This window comes from Streptopelia decaocto (genome assembly GCF_964273445.1).
Source record: "Streptopelia decaocto genome assembly, chromosome: 16".
In the NCBI taxonomy this organism is placed as follows: Eukaryota; Metazoa; Chordata; class Aves; order Columbiformes; family Columbidae; genus Streptopelia; species Streptopelia decaocto.
In genome coordinates, this window is record NC_138671.1 from 10,901,206 (window position 1) to 10,924,684 (window position 23,479).

General features: G+C 45.2%; 1 protein-coding gene across 1 annotated transcript; it reads left to right on the top strand.

Moving 5' to 3' along the window:
- The first annotated feature begins 4,096 nt into the window (after positions 1-4,096).
- Positions 4,097-23,116, top strand: LOC309447044 (myosin heavy chain, skeletal muscle, adult). Its single transcript, XM_082067304.1, has 39 exons — positions 4,097-4,171; positions 4,927-5,171; positions 5,261-5,404; positions 5,497-5,653; positions 8,264-8,291; positions 8,389-8,497; positions 8,591-8,683; positions 8,814-8,877; positions 8,969-9,067; positions 9,169-9,272; positions 9,353-9,491; positions 9,933-10,051; positions 10,145-10,294; positions 11,089-11,259; positions 11,902-12,208; positions 12,308-12,381; positions 13,731-13,818; positions 13,912-14,029; positions 14,347-14,470; positions 15,103-15,239; positions 15,342-15,597; positions 16,604-16,846; positions 17,053-17,229; positions 17,315-17,460; positions 17,548-17,638; positions 17,726-18,115; positions 18,267-18,393; positions 18,573-18,691; positions 19,140-19,336; positions 19,636-19,819; positions 19,906-20,071; positions 20,243-20,367; positions 20,503-20,811; positions 20,912-21,115; positions 21,385-21,510; positions 21,606-21,776; positions 21,863-21,967; positions 22,111-22,206; positions 22,827-23,116. Exons 2-39 carry the CDS (start codon positions 4,965-4,967, stop codon positions 22,980-22,982), a joined length of 5,820 nt encoding a protein of 1,939 aa, XP_081923430.1. The 5' UTR covers positions 4,097-4,171; positions 4,927-4,964; the 3' UTR covers positions 22,983-23,116.
- The last annotated feature ends 363 nt before the right edge of the window (positions 23,117-23,479 follow it).

The following is a 23,479-nucleotide window of genomic DNA, read 5'->3' on the forward strand; positions in this document are numbered from 1 at the left end:
TAATAGGCATCTGAGTAGCTGTACAACTCGGACACTCATTCAAGTGCAGCCCAGCCTGAAATGACAGGTCTGTTCTACCAGCCACTCTGCTTACCTTTCCAGTTAGACAGTCTGGTCCTTCTCCACTCAGATGTTCATTCTTTTTCAGGCTGCAGGAAGCCAGGTAAGGAGGTCATCACTGGAAAGAGAAGAGACAAACAATAGAAAATGATGTGAATCAAACTCCCTAAAGGAAAAATGCATTACACTCCCTTTCCCCTGCTGGGAGGTCAGGGAAGACCTGCAGAAATTGGTCCCTGAGTGGAGAAGCAGCATGAGGAGATGGCAAAAGGCCATGGCAGTCTCTTCATGGCTATGTGGTGATAGGATATATATATTAAATAGATAACCCACAAACACATGGAGTAGACATTTTATGCTAGGTTTGGAGAAAGAACTCCTCATATTTAGTTCCATATCACTCAATGCCAATCAGCAGGAGGGAAGGAGGGAGCAAAGGAGGGATGAAGAGAGGGAGGGTAGGAGGGAGGGAGGAAGGAAGGAAGGAACGAACGAACGAACTGTGGATGCTTTGGTGACACACTGACATCCCTCCTCTGCTGTAGCTCCCACATCAGCAACCAATTCTGCCTTGCTACACATTAGCCTGAAGCTACATCTTCCATGTCACACGATCCACCAGTGATTCACAGAGTGCACTGATCCCTACAGGCACGCTCTGCTAATCCAGAGAGCGTGGCTGATAATAACATCAGCATGCTGCAAATCCCACGGGGATGGCTTTTTCTATGTCAACTTTGCTTGCTTTCAGTAACCTTCCTGACTGTTACTGGAATGACAGCAATAACCTTTCAAGGTATGTTTTGCTCCACCCCCATGCATCCGTAACTGTTTATGTTAGCTTCCATTGTGTGTACCTGGGGGCTAAGGTATCAATGCAGAGCTGTTAACAGACAGCGGCCAACTTTCCTGCTGAGCACAAAAGTTCCAAATAGACCCCCATTGCCACTGCAGTTTCTTCTTCAAAAAGTAGCCAGTGCATACATTCATACTGTTAGCACTCAACCAGAGAAACGTACTGTCAAGGGACAACCTCCTCCACCACTTCCTAGCTAATTCAGTGGCCTTCTACAATGGCATGACTGTATCAGTGTACAAAGGAAGAGCTACTGATGCCATCTACCTGGAGTTCTGTAAGGCCTTTGATGCAGTGCCCTACAAGATTCTCACCACTAAATTGGAGAGTTGTGATTTTGATGGGTGGGCTAATAGATGGAAAAGGGATTGACTGGATGGTCATATCCAAAGAGCTCCAGTCAAAGGCTCAATGTCCAAATGGAAATCAGCAGTGTAACACAAGGATTTTGTTTTAATCAATAAGGTTTGATGTCTTTATTAACAACATGCATAGTAGGCTGTGCACACTCAGCAAGTTTGCAGATGACACCAAGTTGAGTGATACTGTTGATACAGCAGTGCGATGGACGCCATCCAGAGGGAACTTGATGGACTTGAAGAGTGGGTCCATGTGAGCCTGATGAAGTTCTAGAAGGCCAAGTGCAAGGTCCTGTTCCTAGGTCAGGCAAATCCCACCGTCATTATATACCAAGGGAATGACTGGATTGAGAGCAGCCCTGTAAAGAGAGGTGATTCGCCCCTTCTGCTCTTTTCTCATGAGACTCCTACCTGAACTACTGTAGCCAGCTCTGGGGCTCCCAGTACAAGAAAGACATGGACCTGCCAGAGCAGGTGCAGAGGAGGTTCACAAAAATCATCTGAGGACTGAAACACCTGTCCTAGGAAGAAAGGCTGAGAGAGCTGGGCCTGTCCAGCCTGGAAGTGAGAAGGCTTTGAGGAGACCACATTGTGGGCTTCCAATATATAAAGGATGCTTCTAAGAAAGGTGGAGAAAGACTTGCCCAAGGCATGTGGCAACAGGACAATAGGCAAAGGTTTCAAACTGAAGAGGGTAGATTCTGCTGGGATGTAAGGAAGATATTTTTTAAGACAAGGCTGGTGAGGCAGGAGAACAGACTGGCCCCAGAATTTGGAACTGTCCCGTCATTGGAAGTGTTCAAGCTCAGGTTGGGTGGGACTTGAAGCAAGCTGATCTTGTCAAAGATAACCCTGCCCACAGCAGGAGTATTGCACTAGGTGATCTTTTTAAGGTGCCTTCCAACCGTAGACATTCTATGATTCTATCCTCTAACTTCTGCCTGTCCATGGGAGTCAGAGATTGCCCAGAGAGGCAGGACTGACTTCAGATGCCCCCCTGCGCTCATCTTTTCCCACTGGTTGCTTCTGGGCCCCTCTTTCCATCAGCCTCCCCGTGCCCTGTGTACGGAGCCCAGGGGGGAGCTCCGGGTTTGTACTCAGAAAAGTGGGTGCTGCAGTGCCAGAGCCCTCCTTGGAACAAGCTCTTCATGCACAGGCCCGTGCTTTGGCTCTGGATATTACCTTGGATCACAGGCATCATTTTCCTGACCTTGCCCCTGCATTATTCACCAAGCTTTATCCACTGAGCTCTTTTAATAACCAAGTGCCAATGACCAGGAGAAGGGCGTGTTTAGATCTGACAGTGTTTAAAGCAGCTCAAGTGACAGTGCCCTTTTCCTAGAACTAGATCAGTCACTCCCCAGGACTATCACAAAATTCCCTCTTTCTCAGGGCTCCAGCACAGCACAGGGCTGCTCTGCCACCTCTAATGCTCTGGTACAGGCAGCACTGTGTTAATAGCTCTTCTTGCTGGAATTGTGTGAATGTCTAAGCGTGCAAGATAATTGTGATGGGATGGGAGTGCTGGACTGAGTATGTATCAGGGTGCTGAGGCTCTCGGATGGTACGCTCTCTGTGTAGAGTTGTATTTGCATGGAAGGATTGTTTATTTTTTTTGAGCTCTAGGTAGTGAAGGGTACAGGGACCTCCCCTGCTACCTGACATGGTCAAATACATTGCTCGAGATACGTTGACAATGGATACAGGCATATTTGAGACACAGACTTTAGCTCTTTAAGGCACGTTAACACTTCTTGTTTGTGTGAGGGAAAACAGGAAGTATCATTGGTTTTTTATTGTGTATGTATTTATTTGAGGTTGAAAGTATTTTGTTGTCTAGGTTACTTTTTCATGTTTGTCTCTCTTAACCCTTAGAGTGTCTTTAATAAAGGTTGAGCAACAGAAATAACTTTGAGTATGATTGATGTCCCTATTAATAAAAGTCCTAGTCATTAAATGTAACAGATTTCTTCTAGATCAGCTCTGTAACAAAAACACTGAATCATTTAAAACCATCAATGTTTTGAAAAAAAACAGTATAATTTTCTTTTTTAAGGCATGAGGTCCCATGAGAATTTTGTTTGTTTAAGACTTTTCTCTAATAACAGTTATGACTGACCACAGCAACAGTGAACATTCCTTTACTATGCACATTTTGAACTTTTTAATTTCTGCAAAATGCCACTTTCAGATCTGCTTGCATAGATATTTATTTATTTTTACAGTTAAGGAGCCACCTATCACACTCTAAGCAGGAATTGCATGTCCAAACTTGAATTTATATTCTGATTTGCTGTATCTTGGACTCCCTCTGAATCTAGCAAAGTCCTGGCCCATAATATGTGTCTGGTTTTCCCCTTTTCAATATAACATATAATGAATTACAGAATAACATTTAGTTATGATTTGTCTTTTGTAGAGTTGTCTTTTTTGATACTGTAAAAGGTAGTCTCCAAATTCACAGGACCATGTGCACAAGGTACATTGTATTATTTCCATGTTACATCTGGAATAGCTGCAGTAAAGAAATACCAAAGAGTCTCTCCTGGGCCAAAGATCAAGTTATCAGAAGGGACAGTAAAGCGACCTGTATATTCTACATTCAAGTTCTTTAAGAGCCCTGACTGGTCAAGATTCCCTTTTTAATGGCCCTGTCAGACTATTTATAGGAAATGTATCCACAGGAATGGTAAGATGTAAAACATTTCTAAATATATCTAGTCAAATCAAATGACAATTATGCTGTTAGCTAAGTTTGCCAGACAAAGTTTTGCCAAAGATGGTTTGCCAAAATATGTTTTGACTGAAGGAAAAGGAAACATCCAGAGCATCTGCATACCAGACTCTATAAAAGTCTCTTTGGAGTGCTGTGCCCAGTCCTGCAGAAAATTTCGAGGTAAGTGTATGGCTCCTGTGAACTTCTGGGCAAAGTATATAACTTTTTATTCTATTGAACTTCCTAGAAGTCTTGGATATTCATTTCTATCATGGAACTGTCTCTATTGCTTGAGTTTTTATTCTAGATTTGAAGGCAGTATTTTTTCCTTCAGTTTCCATATTAATTCTGGATATATGTGCAATAGAAAATGAGGTGCTATGTTTTCAAACAGCAGTGACTGACTTTCAAACTCTGCCACCAGAATGAGTACCAAAATGTACCTGCTTTTAAGGAACGAGAAGAAATCCAACAGTCCAAGATTTCTAGAAAACAGAACAGGAAATAGTGGCATTTATATATGTCATAATGGAAGATTAATTATCCATAGCAAATAATTTTTCCAATGAAAAGCCACTATTCGCTATCTGACAATTAAGTGTCTCAGAGACTGTCAGGTAGCATTTCAAAAAATTAAAGACTTTTTTAATATGAAGTCTCTGCTATGGCAACATCCAAATTAACTACAGTCCATGAAGTTGAAGTGATACTGCTAAATTGTACTACAATACTCCAACACTAGTTACATAGCTAGATGTCTAAGGACTAATTTAAGAAAAGTATACATCTATATTCAGTTAAGACTGGGAAGTCTAAATTCAACTTTTGACTTGTTTATACCTACCTGGATATTTGAAGAGATCAAAGTGCAAGATATTTCACTCTTCCACATAAAACTGCTCAGTCACTGACTCAACATATCTTCTTTCCTACAGAGTCCTCTGCTAACTGTGCCTCCTCTATAAGCACAACCATGGCCTCTCCAGATGCTGAGATGGCTGCCTTTGGGGAGGCAGCTCCTTACCTCCGAAAGTCAGAAAAGGAGAGAATTGAGGCCCAGAACAAGCCTTTCGATGCCAAGTCATCTGTCTTTGTGGTGCATCCTAAGGAATCCTTTGTGAAAGGGACAATCCAGAGTAGGGAATCAGGGAAGGTCACCGTCAAGACTGAAGCTGGAGAGGTGAGGAAAATGCAAGCTTCAGATCTGCATTTGATTCTCACTCTGAGCTTTTAGCTGACACACGTGTGTATCTTTCTTTCCTCTGACAGACCCTGACTGTGAAGGAAGATCAAATCTTCTCCATGAACCCTCCCAAGTATGATAAAATCGAGGACATGGCCATGATGACCCACCTCCACGAACCCGCTGTGCTGTACAACCTCAAAGAGCGTTATGCAGCCTGGATGATCTACGTAAGTACCAGCAGCAGTCTTCCTTTGGGGAGCTGGGAGAACTGCTCTGCCAGGCTCAGGGGAAGGCAACGTGCTGTGTCCCTTCCTCGCAGACCTACTCGGGTCTCTTCTGCGTCACCGTCAACCCCTACAAGTGGCTGCCGGTGTACAACCCGGAGGTGGTGTTGGCCTACAGAGGCAAGAAGCGCCAGGAGGCCCCTCCACACATCTTCTCCATCTCTGACAACGCCTATCAGTTCATGCTGACTGGTGAGACAACAGCAGCATCTTCATGGAGATATAATTTCTTTTTTTTTTTTTTTTAATATTTCTGTATGTAGAGATGTAAACCTCAGCATAAGCCTTTAATTATCCTAACAGTTGCTGATAGTATGCATGAGACATGGTTCTGTTCTAATGCATTTTAAAACTAACTTATAGCATGCTGACCACAGCACTGAGAAAGTTAAAGTGAAAAGTAATTAATAGGATTAATTTAGTTAGGTGAAACAAAAATTTTCCCTACCTATTATTGAGATCTGATTTACTCAAAATGTGACAGAAAATATTACTAGATCTCCAAACAATTTAATCGATCTCTCCCCAAACTGTATTGTAGGTTATTTTCTAACTGGTTTTGCTTCATGAAGACATTCTTTGAAAAAAACAAATTATCTGACATCAGGTGTTATTCTGATATTTATAACATCTTGAAAAAGGACAAGGGTCAGTATCCCAACAAAGATGTACCCTCTGGAAGCAATGCTAAATACCTTCACAGTATCACACAGTATCACAGTATGTTTGGGTTTGGAAGGGACCTCAAAAGATCATCTAGTCCAATCCCCCTGCTGGAGCAGGGACACCCAGGTGAGGTCGCACAGGAACATGGCCAGGCGGGTTTTAAACGTCTCCAGAGAAGGAGACTCCACAACCCCCCTGGGCAGCCTGTTCCAGTGTCTGTCACCCTTACTGAGAAGAAGTTTTTTCTCAAATTTAAGTGGAACCTCTTGTGTTCCAGCTTGATCCCATTACCCCTTGTCCTATCATTGTTTGCCACCGAGAAGAGCCTGGCTCCATCCTCATGGCACTCACCCTTTATATATTTATAAACATTAATAAGGTCACCCCTCAGTCTCCTCTTCTCCAAACTAAAGAGACCCAGCTCCCTCAGCCTTTCTTCATAAGGGAGATGTTCCACTCCCTTCATCATCTTTGTTGCCCTACGCTGGACCCTCTCCAGCAGTTCCCTGTCCTGCTGGAACTGAGAGGCCCAGAACTGGACACAATATTCCAGATGTGGTCTCACCAGGGCAGAGTAGAGGGGAAGGAGGACCTCTCTCGATCTACTAACCACCCCCTTCTAATACACCCCAGGATGCCATTGGCCTTCCTGGCCACAAGGGCCCAGTGCTGGCTCATGGTCATCCTGTTGTCCACCAGGACCCCCAGGTCCCTTTCCCCTACACTGCTCTCTAATAGGTCATTCCCCAATTTATACTGGAACCTGGGGTTGTTCCTGCCCAGATGCAGGACTCTACACTTTCCCTTGGTAAATTTCATCAGGTTATTCCCCGCCGAACTCTCCAGCCTGTCCAGGTCTCGCTGGATGGCAGCACAGCCTTCTGGCGTGTCAGCCACTCCTCCCAGCTTAGTGTCTTCATTTCAAATTAGCTGTTATTTACTATTCCTGTGTTGTGGTTTTTCTTCTTAGGCATGAAAATTACTTGACTAGAAAGGACTAGAATTCCGTTCGCTGAAACTGCAATATGCAGAAGGGAATCAATGATTTAATGGTCATACCTCTACAGTTGCTTCATGATTCCACATTACTGAGCCTCATAGAATAAAAGTGTTGACTGTTAAAAAAAAGCCCCTGAATGTTGGATTAAAAAACCACAATAATTCGATTTTCTTCTCCTTTTCTACTTTCACTGAAGCAGGTTCATTAATGTCAAGTAGTTTAGCATTTTTTTTCATATTTTCTATCTTATTTCTTCCGTCTTTAAAGTAGTTTCTTTTAAAACAGACTTGTAAAGACAGAAATAAACAAAAATAAGCAGAAACACACTGAAATAAAAAGCCCAACCAACCAAACAAAACAACAACAAAACCAACAAAACCTGGACATTCTTTCTCACCTCAGAAATAATTCAGGCTCTGTATTCAATGGTGAAAAGCAAAAATCAGGAAAGGAGGAAAAAAATACTTGTTCAAACATTTCTCATATTGATTAAATCTCTGCACTTCTACAAATGAGTTAGGTAAGGGGGAAATCAGAATTCTTTTGACCCATATAATCAGCGGTTACAATCCCTTGCAACTTGGAGATAAGACCTAATTAATCAGATTTCTCAAAGGTTAATTTGTTAAAAGGAAATCAGTATAAACCAATCTCAGGTTCTTAAATTGTTGAGGACTCACAGATGTGTAAGCATTTAGTTGTACTTGCTGAGAACTTAAAAAGGCACACAATAAATTTTATATTAATCTCTCTAGATTCTACTGGGAGATCTTTCATACTAAAACCTTCTAACATCTATAACAGACTTCTCTGAGGAAGATAATCCTCCAGACTTCTTGAAGTCACTTGAAAGTAACAGACATCCTTGCATCACTATTCATTTCATACAGAGATTTATATAAGAAATATGTCAAACTAAAAAGAAATGTACAATTTGAAAGACTGAAAAGGCAGTTTAAATGAACACCTCAGAAATGAAAAAACAGAATTGAAGATATCCAAACTTTGAAAACTCCAGCCCTCTCCATGCAATACATTGGCTCGCTAAAAGCATGGCTTGTATTTATCAGACACACTGTGTTCTGTATTACTCAAGAATGCCACTGACAACAACTTTGTATCTGCGTCCTACACAGATCGCGAGAACCAGTCGATCCTGATCACGTACGTACACTCCCTGCTGGGTCCCTGCGGGGCTGCCCGGTGCCAGGGGATCTCCTGCCTGACCACATGCTCTCTGCTTCTCTCTTTGCTTTGACAGCGGAGAATCCGGTGCAGGGAAGACTGTGAACACCAAGCGTGTCATCCAGTACTTTGCAACAATTGCAGCCAGTGGGGAGAAGAAGAAGGAAGAGCCCGGCAAAATGCAGGTAAATTAATAGATGCTGGCTTGAATCAAAGCTTTTGTCTGTTCCTGACATGATTTTTGGAAAGGATAACCAGCAATATCTATCATCCCGCAGGGAACGCTTGAGGATCAAATCATCAGCGCCAACCCACTGCTGGAGGCCTTTGGAAACGCCAAGACCGTGAGGAACGACAACTCCTCACGCTTTGTAAGTTGTTGCTTTGGACAAAATCTCTCCCTCTCTTTCCAAGACAAGTGATGGCCCTGGCAGTATCCCACATATAGGAGATGTCAGAAGAGCCCATCCAGGCTGAAATGCTGCTGCTTCTCCTTAACAGGGCAAATTCATCAGAATCCACTTTGGAGCCACAGGCAAACTGGCTTCTGCAGACATTGAAACTTGTAAGAGACTCTCCTGGCCTGATCCCATTCCTCCCCAAATTCCCACCTCCATGTGCATTCCTGTGCCTGACTCTTCTGCCTTCCTTGCCAGATCTGCTGGAGAAGTCCAGAGTCACTTTCCAGCTCCCTGCAGAAAGAAGCTACCACATCTTCTATCAGATCATGTCCAACAAGAAGCCGGAGCTAATTGGTAGGAAGGATCATGATGACTTTTTGAGGATGATTGCTGAGCAACAGTTCACCCTATTACCTGCTTGGCAAAACCTGTGTCTTGCCTCTTCCTGCTTTCAGACATGCTCCTCATCACCACCAACCCTTTTGATTTCCACTATGTGAGTCAAGGGGAGGTCACTGTTCCCAGCATTGATGACCAGGAGGAACTGATGGCTACAGACGTAAGTACTTGAAAGAAATATTTATGCTGTGACTGTTAAGGATTTTAGGCAATGTTCTTACTTCATTGTTTTGACTGCAGAGTGCCATTGACATCCTGGGCTTTAGTGCTGATGAAAAGACTGCCATCTACAAGCTGACAGGGGCCGTCATGCACTACGGGAATCTGAAGTTCAAGCAGAAACAACGAGAGGAGCAGGCAGAGCCTGATGGCACAGAAGGTACCAGCAGAATGAGCAATGGACTTGTTCAAAGAACTTCTCTATTTGTGCAGATGATATGTTAACCTCTAAAGAGAGGCCTTTGTTGGCCTGAGTTGCCACATAGAATGCTGAGGAAAAGCACCTTTGTTCACTGTCTGTCTAACTGCAGAGGTGCTTCCCTGCTTGTGGGAAATACCATAATTTTTCCGATGAATACTCCTCAAATACACACAGCCTGATAGGGCGAGCTTCAACACAGGATCTCTCTCTCTCCAAACACCTGCTTTCCAAGAAGGCCGTCATTAGATTCCTGATTTACATTGCTTTCCAGACCTTCTGTTTGAGAGCAGACCAATGCCTTCCCGTTTCTAGAACATGAATGGAAGAGCTGTCCACACTGACCAAATTCTAGACATTGTGCAAAAATAAATGTTTCTCTCTCTTTCCCCCCCTCTCTAGTGGCTGACAAGGCTGCCTACCTGATGGGCCTGAACTCAGCTGAATTGCTCAAAGCCCTGTGTTACCCCCGAGTCAAAGTTGGGAATGAATATGTGACCAAAGGTCAAAATGTGTCACAGGTAAAATTTGGATGTTGAAAATGAATAGCTTGAAGGAGTACCTGAGCATTCTTCTTTGACACCAGGATCTAACTGCAGCCCTTTCTGCTTTAGGTGAACAATGCAGTAGGTGCCCTGGCAAAAGCTGTCTTTGAGAAGATGTTCTTGTGGATGGTTGTTCGTATCAACCAACAGCTGGATACCAAGCAACCCAGACAGTACTTCATTGGTGTCCTGGACATTGCTGGCTTTGAAATCTTTGATGTAAGGAACAAGGACTTGGCACCATGGTCAAGGGAGGGCGAGGGAGGGGTCATGAGGATTAGAAAACACACTTCTTTTTAAGAAGATTCAGAGTTTTATCCTCCTCATCTGCAGATTTCTAGAACCTCTCCCTCTTCTCTGTCGCAGTAGTACCCTCAAATGGCTTTACTAACAAACACCTGGATTCTAACATTGTCAACAGGTAGAAAAAGCTCTGCTTTCTGACAAATGGTCTCAAAGGTCTCCGAGCTTGTAAATGTCTTAGGCTTAGCAAACAAAGAGACAGGTCTAGGACTAAGGCTCAGAGGGACCTGGGCCAAAGGTGTGGATGCTCTTCAAAGAGCCAAGGGCAGTGCTATGGGAAAGTTCACAGCATGGTTCCTGTGTTGTGACTGGAGTCATGATGTTGGGACTTCAGTGGCACAGCAGAGAAACCCCTGGCCTGTTGATCCGAGGGACATTCTCAGGTGGGTCACTGAGAAGGTTTCCACTCTCCCGGAGGTCAGACATGGGACACCTACACAATGCTGCAGCTAAGGTTACTGATGGGTCTGCTTTTGAGTAGCACAGTAAAAAAAAGAAGTGTTACAATATCTTGATTTCACAAGTGATAATAATAAAATCCTTTGCGGACAGCAAATTTTAGAATAGAAGTCCTGCTAAGGAAACAGATGCTGTTACAGTATGGTTAGGAGTGTTGTTTCAGCTGGGGAAGATCAACCAGCACCAGGAGAACACTAGCAAACACCTGTGGTGTTTGCCACACCTTGACAACCTCTCCTTGCTTTGGGCAGTTCAACAGCTTTGAGCAGCTGTGCATCAACTTCACCAATGAGAAACTGCAACAGTTCTTCAACCACCACATGTTCGTGCTGGAGCAGGAGGAGTACAAGAAGGAGGGAATTGAATGGGAGTTCATTGACTTTGGGATGGACCTGGCTGCCTGCATTGAGCTCATTGAGAAGGTACCTTTTCCTTACAAGTGTGCAATGTATTTTGGAGTTTGGTGATGTTTCTGAGCCAGATTCAGCTCAGAAAGAACTCACAGTCAGACAGTCAATGCCAGTTAAACAAAACATTTTGCACTGAAATTAGTTTCAGTCTGGCAAAGAGGAATGAGGAAATGCAAATCTGTGTCATCAATCCTTCATTGCCTGCTCTTCAAGCATGGGAAATATAGCCTGGACTTGCACCAACACACTTCTTTAAAACAAACTGGAGTCAGCCTCCTTTCTTTTTCCTCCGAAGTTTCAAATCAGAACTCCATACACAAGTTTGGGAAATAAATATCCTCTCATCCAATTTTCCAAAACAACTGAGACCCTTGTAGCAATTTTCCCGATTATTTTTTCTGTTTATCATTTCTCCCTCCAATTCTACTGCCAATTCTAACCTGGATCTGACAGACATTCTTTAAGTTCCATAAGATGCTGCAGGAAGGTAAGAAAAGGCAGAAATAAGCTCCCTAACTTTGTATAACTCCTGATAAACCTAGGCCTTTATGCAGGCTGAGATGCTTCCAGCAGCACACTGCTACCTTTGATGTTCATAGCACGTGCTTCCCATCATTAGCACCTTTCTCTACCACTTCTTTTGGTACTTTCCAGCCCATGGGCATCTTCTCCATCCTGGAAGAGGAGTGCATGTTCCCCAAGGCAACTGACACCTCTTTCAAGAACAAGCTCTATGACCAACATCTGGGCAAGTCCAACAACTTCCAGAAGCCCAAACCTGCCAAAGGCAAGGCTGAGGCTCACTTCTCCCTGGTGCACTACGCTGGCACGGTGGACTACAACATCTCTGGTTGGCTGGAGAAGAACAAGGACCCCCTGAACGAAACTGTCATTGGGTTGTACCAGAAATCATCCTTGAAGACATTGGCCTTACTCTTTGCTTCCTATGGTGGGGAAGCAGGTAAGCTCTGTAAAATCCACTTCCATGCATTTGTATTGTACAAAGTGGAATCTCAAAGACAATGTTAGATGCATCTGGTCATTTTCTTCAATTTTGCAGAGGCTGGTGGTGGTGGCAAGAAGGGTGGCAAGAAGAAGGGTTCATCCTTCCAGACTGTCTCAGCTCTCTTCCGGGTAAGGGCAGAATTCATCATCTTTTGAAGATGAAAGCAATTATTTTTGAATCTGACAGGTTTGTTTCAGTTTTGGTCATATCTCTTGTTATCCTTGAAAAGCTTTCCGTTGCCACCTTTGGAAGTAACAGGATTTGTCGCTTAGAACACCAAAAAACCCCTAACTCAATGTATGTATGGTTTTCATTTCAGGAGACAGAATGATATTTTCAGCCTTCTGGAACTCCCTAGGCAATTGTTTTAGATTTTTTTTTTCTAATTAGCTATTAATATTGCATCCTTATATTTTGTCTGTTTTTTTGCACTTGCCTTAATTTACTATTACCTTCTCTGAATGTTCTACAAAAATCTCCAAAGGGTGAAGTTCACCTACTTAGACTGGGAGTGAATAACAAATTAGCTGAACTTCCTTAAAATCTTCTCTAGAGACTTCAGATCTATTTCCCATACTTGTTTTATGTATCTATGAAGATCTTCAGTATTGGCACACTGTAGAATACTAAATAATAGGTCAAACATCAAAAATAGCCTTAAGACTGTAAGATTGCATGGCAATGATTTAATTTCAATGGGGAAAGAGGTTGAATATTACATTGGGTCAAGTTTATGAATTCTAAGGTCAGTTTTCGGTTATGTTTTCAAGGTTTATATTTGGCTGTGGTCAAGATATATACATAAATAGAGTTACTACTAAAAAAGTAAATTTGCATGGTCTGTACAAATATTCCATCCATTTAAAAAGAACTTAATTAGCTGCCAAATCAGATGCTAATCATGCTTAACCAAGAATACATGTCATCCACTTAAAACTTCCAACTAAATAGCACAAGAAATACCACCTTGAAGAGGAGCAGGAGGGGCAGGGCTGAGCCCTTCTCTGTGACAGTGACAGAGCCCAGGGAACGGCAGAAGATGTGCCAGGGAGGGTCAGTGGGACATGAGGAAAAGGTTCTTCACCCAGAGGGGCTGGACACTGAACAGGCTCCCCAGGGAGGTGTCACGGCCCCAACCTGACAGTGTTCAAGAAGAGACTGGACAACGTCCTCAGACACACGGGGTGACCTGTGGGGTTGTCATTGCAGGGACAGGAGTCGGACTCCATGATCCTTGTGAGTCCCTTCCAACTCAGGACATTATATGATTCTATGAACCATTATTCTATGAAAGATTTAAAAACAAACAAACAAAAAATATCTGGGAGCCTTCAGTTTCCAAGTTTCCCTTTGGGAGCTCTGCAAGATGTTTTAGGGAAGGCAGGTCTGCATCCTGAAACATTGAGTTTGATACATCCACTATTAAGCTTCCAGTGTTTATGCTTAATAACATAAACTTCATGTCATGATCACATAGGAGAATTTAAACAAGCTGATGGCTAACCTAAGAAGCACTCACCCCCATTTTGTACGATGCATCATCCCAAATGAAACAAAAACACCAGGTAAGCAGATTCAATAGGAGGAACAAAATGTCCCAGAAGCTATTCTGGTGAGTATCAGACAACGGAGAAGTCACTAATGGTGGTATTTTTTAGGTGCCATGGAACATGAGCTGGTGCTGCATCAGCTGCGGTGCAATGGCGTGCTGGAAGGAATCCGAATTTGCAGGAAAGGATTCCCCAGCAGAGTCCTGTATGCTGACTTCAAGCAAAGGTAAATGTGCTTCACCTTTCTCCCCATTCAGACCAAGCTGAAGAGCCTGGGTATCATAATATACTTGAAACACCATACTTTAAATTGGTACTGAACAGTAATACAGAAATGTTTTGCCATCAATTCATGATGATATGACATTGCTGACATCAGGATGCTCTTGCACTTAGAGTTAATAACAAAAACACTCTCTGAAAGTATGAACTGTCTCCAGGCATGAGACTGATTCAGCGAGACAATTTGAGAAGGCTGTGGTGTTCAATCATAGTGACGGTTGTGGTGATGGGGATTTCTTCATGTTCTGTTTTCTTCTGCAGATATAGAGTGCTTAATGCAAGTGCTATCCCAGAGGGACAGTTCATGGACAGCAAGAAGGCTTCAGAAATGCTCCTTGGGTCCATTGATGTGGATCACACCCAATATAGATTTGGTCACACAAAGGTAGAAACAAGACCTGTGTTAAAAGCTTCTCAGGGAGCTGAAAGGGTGGCCTTTTCTATCCTTACCTGTGGAGGGAGCACAGCACAGTAACAGACCTGGCAGGGTAGGAGCCCCAGTCAGCAGGTGCTCAGCCCCACAGTACCCAAGCAAGGAAAGCGGGGAAGACCCTGGAATGGTAGTCAGGTTCAACCAAGAGTCCAAACCATCAGGCTAGCTTGTGACAATAAGGAAGGTCTGAGGTGAAGCCAAAAAGCCATGTATTTTTGAGATTGCACAGGTCATATATAAATAGGCTAACAAGGCCCAGGCTCTATTCATTAACTCCTGGGCAGATCCACAGCAATGAGATTGACCTAACATCAAGTCAGGATGTAAGTCTGCAGGTCATGGTAGAGCTCACTGGGGTCCATGACCAGGCATATGTGTGGCTAAGGCTGTGGCTTAACTGGAAACCATAACTCACAACACATAGCTCTGGGACTGAATGCTTAGGGCTGAGCTTGTAGCCCCTTGGGAAAGGGCTTGGGAGGGGTCCAAGGTGAGGCTGGTCATGGCCATTAAGATCTGCTTCAGGATCCTGAAAGACTTTGTGACACCTAAAAACGACATGGTGCAACATTTCCTTCCTCAAGGTGTTCTTCAAGGCTGGGCTGCTGGGACTCCTGGAGGAGATGAGAGATGACAAGCTGGCAGAAATCATCACTCGCACACAAGCCAGGTGCAGAGGTTTCCTGATGAGAGTGGAGTACCAGAGAATGGTGGAGAGGAGGTAGACTTTTCTCATATTTAGTTTCTTCTCATGGTACTTGATTGGTGAAGCTTAAATACATCACACCAAAGTGATACAATATCCATATGAATTTCCTTTCAGGGAATCCATCTTCTGCATCCAGTACAATGTTCGGTCCTTCATGAATGTGAAGCACTGGCCCTGGATGAAGTTGTTCTTCAAGATCAAGCCCTTGCTGAAGAGCGCAGAATCGGAGAAGGAAATGGCCAATATGAAGGAAGAATTTGAGAAAACCAAGGAAGAACTTGCAAAATCAGAGGCAAAGAGGAAGGAGCTGGAGGAGAAAATGGTGGTCCTGCTGCAGGAAAAAAATGACCTGCAGCTCCAAGTGCAGGCGGTGAGTATCACTGTTCATTTATCCCTAGGAAAGTAATGTCACACAGCCAGAACGCTTCTCACCCTGAGCAGGGACTCACAGGAGTCTGAATAATGTGTAGTAGAAAACGTTCTAAATCGCACACTCTAACACTGCGTAAACAGGCACTGGCAGGGGCATGGTGAGTCTCGTGGCAGCCCCACACGAGACCCGGCATTCCTGCTGCCTGAAAAAAGAGCCACGTAACACCGGGCAACAAGTAACCCACAGCAGAGAGCTCTGAACTGAAGGGAAATATCTCCACCTACTTAACATTCATCACCATGTATCTGTCTAACAGAGTCAAGGCAAAGCTCAGAAGGATACGCTATTTACAGCTACACTAGGGAAGCCAGGATTACTTTCAGAAACGTGGATACATCGCATTCAAACTCAATTAGGAAAAGGCAGTTTCTTCACACCATATGAAGTGATCAACTAGTTAGCACTGTAAATGCTCAGCATGGGCTGGAAAGAAGGCACAGAGGTGACCGATAGCAAAGGCAAAGACACTGCTGGACTTTCAGCAATTTCAATGCATGTAGAAAGGTGATAAATTTCTTTCTCAACTAAATTACTCTCAAAAGATGGAAAAGCCTTCATTTCCCAAATCTTACAAGGTTCTCAATGAGACAATTAAAAAGCTACTAAGTACTTTTCCTGTCAGGAAAAAGGACTCCAAGCCTTTTCACCTGCTGAAACTAGTAATTGAAGTGACCACTCTTGTGTTGTGCTGTGTTTGTGAGTGCATGAGATATCTCACAGCTACACTCTCTGTGAGACAATTTGAAGAGACACAAAAAATTTGGAATCAATGTTGATAGCAGATAAACAGGTTTCCCAATAGACACGTGGCAAGATCTCCCAGTTTCTGGAGTGGAAGGCCACGGTCGGTCCTGTATGAACGCGTGCCTACTCAGGGATAAAAAAGACAGAGCAGAGAAACTTCAAAACATTACAACCCCTAAAATCTGTGTCTCTCCACCAGGAAGCAGATAGTTTGGCTGATGCTGAGGAAAGATGTGACCAGCTCATCAAAACCAAAATCCAGCTGGAAGCCAAAATTAAGGAGGTGACTGAAAGGGCCGAGGATGAGGAAGAAATTAATGCAGAGCTGACAGCCAAGAAGAGAAAACTGGAGGATGAATGTTCAGAACTGAAGAAAGATATTGATGACCTCGAGTTAACGTTGGCCAAAGTGGAGAAGGAAAAACATGCCACTGAAAACAAGGTACACACAAAGAAAGTGTAAAAATATTTGCTTCTGGGAGAAAAAGAACCTGCTATCATAGGATGTGTGGTTTTTGGAACATGTGAGTTGGGCCTCATCTGAGCAATCGAAGGAATAATGAGCTGGATAAAAACAACAAAAAGAAAGCTTTATTCAACTGCTAAGCATGTTTTCCACTGAATTCTGAAAAATACTTACATTTGTAGGTGAAAAACCTGACAGAGGAGATGGCAGCCCTGGACGAGACCATTGCTAAGCTGACAAAAGAGAAGAAAGCCCTCCAAGAGGCCCATCAGCAGACACTGGATGACCTGCAAGTAGAAGAGGACAAAGTCAACACGCTGACCAAAGCCAAGACCAAGCTGGAGCAGCAAGTGGATGATGTAAGCACACGGCCATCCAGCAAGAACAGGACAGGTATTGAGTTAAACCTGACCGGTTGTGAGCTGAGGGTCTTCTTCTTTTTAGCTGGAAGGCTCCCTGGAGCAAGAGAAGAAACTGCGCATGGACCTTGAGAGAGCTAAGAGGAAACTGGAAGGAGACCTGAAGCTGTCCCATGACAACATAATGGATTTGGAAAATGATAAGCAGCAGCTGGATGAGAAACTGAAGAAGTAAATGCAGCTGTGGGACACCTGAGTGCTGGGCTGGTTGCGCTTGCCTTTTTTCCTGATCTCTAACATGGTTTGATTTGCCCACAGGAAAGACTTTGAAATCAGCCAGATCCAGAGCAAGATAGAGGATGAGCAAGCAATGGGCATGCAATTACAGAAGAAGATCAAGGAGCTTCAGGCAAGTCTCTGTTCCTTCCCCTCTCTCTCCCAGTCTCAGGTCAGGTAGGAGGAGGCCCAGGTGTGAAGGGTCCCTAATGTTCCACAGGCCCGTATTGAGGAACTGGAGGAGGAAATTGAGGCTGAGCGAACCTCTCGGGCAAAGGCCGAGAAGCATCGCGCTGACCTCTCCAGGGAGCTGGAGGAGATCAGCGAGCGCCTGGAAGAAGCAGGAGGGGCTACGGCAGCTCAGGTCGAGATGAACAAGAAGCGTGAGGCAGAGTTTCAGAAGATGCGTCGCGACCTGGAAGAGGCCACGCTGCAGCACGAAGCCACGGCTGCCGCCCTGCGCAAGAAGCACGCGGACAGCACAGCTGAGCTTGGGGAGCAGATCGACAACCTGCAGCGAGTGAAGCAGAAGCTGGAGAAGGAGAAGAGCGAGCTGAAGATGGAGATTGACGACTTGGCCAGTAACATGGAGTCTGTCTCCAAGGCCAAGGTATGGAACTGGAGCAGAGAATGTCCATGGGGCCAAGGTCTGGCCCATAACCTACATCTACCAGCCACATTCTCATTAAAAATATCCCTGCTGTTAGAATAATGAGAGTGCAGGTGTTGATCTCCTTTTTTTCCTTGTGGTTTCTACCTAGGCAAATCTGGAGAAGATGTGCCGCACTCTGGAAGACCAGCTGAGTGAGATTAAAACAAAGGAGGAGCAGAATCAGCGTGTGATCAATGACCTCAATTCTCAAAGAGCTCGTCTGCAGACAGAATCAGGTGAGATATCCTCATTCCTGAGGTAGAATGGAACAACCTGCACTTAATGAGGATACCACAGGGTGCAGAGTGACAAATGGCAAAACCTCTCCAGGCCACTCCTGATCAAATGGGTTTACAGGCAGAAACTGTCACAGTATTACTAGTCTAGTTGCCTTTCTTCAATTTCCTCTTGCCAGGTGAATTTTCACGCCAGGTGGAAGAAAAGGATGCTCTGATTTCTCAGCTGTCCAGGGGCAAGCAAGGCTTTACCCAACAGATTGAGGAACTCAAGAGACATCTAGAAGAAGAAATAAAGGTCTGCAAGCACCCTGCTGTACACAGTCTACATCTCCCCTAAAAGTATCTGGAGAATCATGTCTGATCCAGACTGGTTCAATATTCTTTACCCAGACATGTGTAGTACTGAAGTAATGAACATACGCCAACTCATAGGCTACTGAGGAAAGGAAGTGTCATGAGTTTGATGACGGAAGTAGTCATTAAAAAGGCTTTCGTGAGAATCTGTCGATGCTCTCTAAACCTGGATACAGAAACATATGTAGTAACTCTTAAAGAAATAGTAGATAACTCTACCCAGAGCCCCTGTCACTAAGATATCCTCCAGAACACATGCATGATGGCTCCAGGAGCTTCCACCTTTGCATTTGCTTAATTTGAGTTTCATTCGTAATTTCTTTACAGTGTCACTGTCAAGCATCATCTCAAGACAAGTATCCAGGTTACCAATCCCCATGTTCCCCCAGGCCAAGAACGCCCTGGCCCACGCCCTGCAGTCTGCTCGCCACGACTGTGACTTGCTCCGGGAACAATATGAGGAGGAGCAGGAAGCCAAGGGGGAGCTGCAGCGTGCGCTGTCCAAGGCCAACAGCGAAGTGGCCCAGTGGAGAACCAAATACGAGACTGACGCTATTCAGCGCACGGAGGAGCTGGAGGAGGCCAAGTACGTGGGAAGTGGGATGTTGAATGGCTGGAGAAGACTGAGGCTGTCAAGAAAAACTGAAGTCTCTAAGTTTGGGTTAGAACAGTGGTGGGACTAAGGCAGGAATAGACCATCTTTGCTGTCAAGGGGAGAGAAGGAGGGAAAGGAAAAGCATGCTGTGGAAAAAAGGGAAGATTGGAAACACAAATGAAGCCCTTGAGCTAGATCAGCTAGGACAGGCCAGATACTCAGAAGGTGTCAGGACACAGATGTGGTAGACCCCTAAGCTCTAACCTGGAGCTGTGCTGATCTCCTGCCAGGAAGAAGCTGGCACAGCGCCTGCAAGATGCAGAGGAACATGTTGAAGCTGTGAATGCCAAATGTGCCTCCCTGGAAAAGACAAAGCAGAGGCTGCAGAATGAAGTGGAGGACCTGATGATTGATGTGGAGCGAACAAATGCTGCCTGCGCAGCTCTGGATAAGAAGCAGAAGAACTTTGACAAGGTCTTTTGGGCTTCAGACATGGGGTTCCTGGGCAGAGCATCCCCTCCTGATGGCCACATCCAAACTCACACCTGGTTTCTCTTCAGATCCTGGCAGAATGGAAGCAGAAGTACGAGGAGACACAGGCTGAGCTGGAAGCCTCCCAGAAGGAGTCTCGCTCTCTCAGCACGGAGCTCTTTAAGATGAAGAATGCCTATGAGGAGTCCTTGGACCACCTGGAAACGCTGAAGCGGGAGAACAAGAACTTGCAGCGTAAGTGCCCGGCCCTCTGCTCCTGGCAGGGCTTTCTCCTGTCCAGCACTACGCACTGCTGCACATGGGTCTGTGCCTGCAGGTGGGCAGGGATGTCTGTCACCTTGGTGTGACAGGGCCCTTCCCGTTGTGCTCTGTGCCTGACCATGCCATTGGTGTTTGATCCCACAGAGGAGATTTCCGACCTCACGGAGCAGATTGCAGAGGGAGGAAAGGCGATTCATGAGCTGGAGAAAGTCAAGAAGCAGGTTGAGCAGGAGAAATCTGAACTCCAAGCCTCCCTGGAGGAAGCTGAGGTACATAGGATGCTGAGAAAAGGTGTCCACATGCAAAGTATGGGAGTAGTTACCTGCAGAGCTCAAGTACTGCTCAAATGATGACTTGAAAAGCAAGCAATGGTTTAAGTCACTGTTCCTGCTGACTTTGTCCAGGCCTCCCTGGAACATGAAGAGGGGAAGATCCTGCGCCTCCAGCTTGAGCTGAACCAGGTGAAGTCGGAGATTGACAGGAAGATAGCAGAGAAAGATGAGGAGATTGACCAGATGAAGAGAAACCACCTCAGAATTGTGGAGTCCATGCAGAGCACCCTGGATGCTGAGATCAGGAGCAGGAATGAAGCCCTGCGGCTGAAGAAGAAGATGGAGGGAGACCTGAATGAAATGGAGATCCAGCTGAGCCATGCCAACCGCGTGGCTGCAGAGGCACAAAAGAACCTGAGGAACACCCAGGGAGTGCTCAAGGTTTGTTCAGCAAAGCTAGTGAATGACAGAAGACATCCCTAATAGTTTTGGCACCCAAGAACACAGTGGCACCCTGCAATTTCTCTTGTCTCTTTCTCAGGATACCCAGATACACTTGGATGATGCTATCAGGACACAGGAGGACCTGAAGGAGCAGGTGGCCATGGTGGAGCGCAGAGCAAACCTGTTGCAGGCTGAAGTTGAGGAGCTACGGGCAGCTCTGGAGCAGACGGAGCGTTCGAGGAAACTGGCTGAGCAGGAGCTTCTGGATGCCACCGAACGTGTGCAGCTCCTCCATAGCCAGGTCAGGCACTCAACTGGTAATTAATCCGATCAAAAAGGTATAACGAAGAGTGAGATTGCTATGCACCTTGTAAGTGATTACTATGTGAACACTTGACAAGACATGCCACATTATTGCCAGTCTAGGCAGCCACCCATGTCTGCTTTGGTGCTGTGGCACTAAAGAGGACTCTTGTATTGAAGACTTTCATAACCCGTACACACACTTTTAGCTCTTTATGTGGATGCATCAGGTCTAACAGTACAAACCACATGTTTCCTGTTACACAGAACACCAGTTTAATCAACACCAAGAAGAAGCTGGAAACAGACATTACCCAAATTCAGAGTGAAATGGAGGATACGATCCAGGAAGCCCGCAATGCTGAAGAGAAGGCCAAGAAGGCCATCACAGATGTGAGTTGGGGTCTCCTTTCATTGCTGATGCTGGATGTGTTCTCCTTCAAACGGTGTCCAGCCCCCAAATGGACTTGACCCTTTGCTCTCATCAGGCAGCCATGATGGCAGAAGAGCTGAAGAAGGAGCAGGACACCAGCGCCCACCTGGAGAGGATGAAGAAGAACCTGGACCAGACGGTGAAGGACCTGCAGCACCGTCTGGACGAGGCTGAGCAGTTGGCCCTGAAGGGAGGCAAGAAGCAAATCCAGAAGCTGGAGGCCAGAGTGCGTAGGGCTGCTCTTTGTACATGAGTGAACATGTCACATAAGCAGCCATCAGGGAAGCTCCAAGGATGGGCTTGTCCTTGCAGGTGCGGGAGCTGGAAGGGGAGGTTGATGCTGAGCAGAAGCGCAGCGCTGAAGCCGTGAAGGGTGTGCGCAAGTACGAGAGGAGGGTGAAGGAGCTGACCTACCAGGTAAGGCAGGAGGTCTCCTTGGACTGACAGAGTCTTCTCACTGCAAGTCAAATTTTGCACACGCCATCCCCAAGGGGAATTTTTAACCTCATGTGGTGGGAAGCAAATAATTCATTCTCCTACTTCTTTGTTGTCTGCCTTAGTCTGAGGAAGACCGTAAGAATATCCTCAGGCTCCAGGATCTGGTGGACAAACTACAAATGAAGGTGAAATCCTACAAGAGGCAAGCTGAGGAGGCTGTAAGTATTGCTTGGAGAATGGGTAAGAGCCACCTTCCATCAGGGCAGCTCGCTCATTGAGATGAGCATGAATACCAGGAAGAAAACATGAGAGAAACACTTAAGACACAACAGTTTTGGCCATGCATTCTACTGTGGTGCCTTGAGGCCTTGCTGAGTTCTAGGCACCTTGTAATTGTGGGTGAGGTGGGGAAGTTCCGCATCCTGTTTTATATGGGAGGTCAGATTAATCAAACACAGGAGGCACATCCACTGACTGAGAAATTCATGCATCTTTGTTCTTGAACAACAGCAGAATGCTTCAGGGTGTTTCTCAACCTAATAAAGCACACTGATAGTTGGGTAGCAGATAGTGGCAGAATAAGTACAAAAATGACACACTCAAGTGAAGAAATAGGTGCTCATGATTGACACAGTACTGGTGAAACTTGTCCCAGTTGGGTCCTGAGTAAGGGAAGATGAGGAAGTCTGTGTGAGGCTTTTGTGAACGCAGTGGTGGGTGGTAGATGGAGCTCTGGGCCTTCCCCTTGAGAAGTCCCAGAACTACACAGGGCTGAACTGCAGCAGGACTGAAAGCCCTGTCCTGGGCTCTTCACCAACAACTCCCTCTCCCCACACAGGAGGAACTGTCCAATGTCAGCCTTTCCAAGTTCCGCAAGATCCAGCACGAGCTGGAGGAAGCCGAGGAGCGGGCTGACATTGCAGAGTCGCAGGTCAACAAGCTCCGAGTGAAGAGCCGGGAGTTTCATGGCAAGAAGATAGAAGAGGAAGAGTGAGGATGTCATGAGGCACTGAAGTGACCCGAAGGATGCACAAAATGTGAACCTTTTGGTCACTTTCTTCTGTAATTAGTCATTGTAATCCTGTCAATGTCTAGAAAATAAAGACTGTAGATTCTCTTGTGCAGGCACTGTGAGCACCGTTTTACTTTGTGTTTATTTTACTGGTTATGTCTCTGTCATCATGAGCTTTTGGGCATGGCTTTGATTTACTACCTTTGCCTGCCTCTGCCAGGATGCAGCTAATTGTCACCTAATTCCTAACTACTTATGCTTGCTTTATTACTTGGTGACTCGGGCCTTCAGAGAAATTTAACTTCTCATGAAGAGAAATTAAGGACAGTAATTCATGACAGTGAGTCCTGCAAGTTCAGTCTTCTCCCTGTTCTGTCCCAAGCAACAACTTATTTTATATTTTCCCATGCAGCAACTCAGCACTTCCCAAGTGGGGCAGACCATCAAGAGTGAGTTGCTCCTTTTGCTGGCCACTGTCC

What these genes read in the sequence shown, in the direction of transcription:
- LOC309447044 (XM_082067304.1), top strand. Translation starts at nt 4,965, where the DNA reads ATGGCCTCTCCAGATGCTGAGATGGCTGCCTTTGGGGAGGCAGCTCCT. An exon ending in CTGTCTCAGCTCTCTTCCGG is followed by an intron (nt 12,382 to 13,730) that starts GTAAGGGCAGAA and finishes ATGATCACATAG; the next exon opens with GAGAATTTAAACAAGCTGAT. An exon ending in TGGAGCAGCAAGTGGATGAT is followed by an intron (nt 17,230 to 17,314) that starts GTAAGCACACGG and finishes TCTTCTTTTTAG; the next exon opens with CTGGAAGGCTCCCTGGAGCA.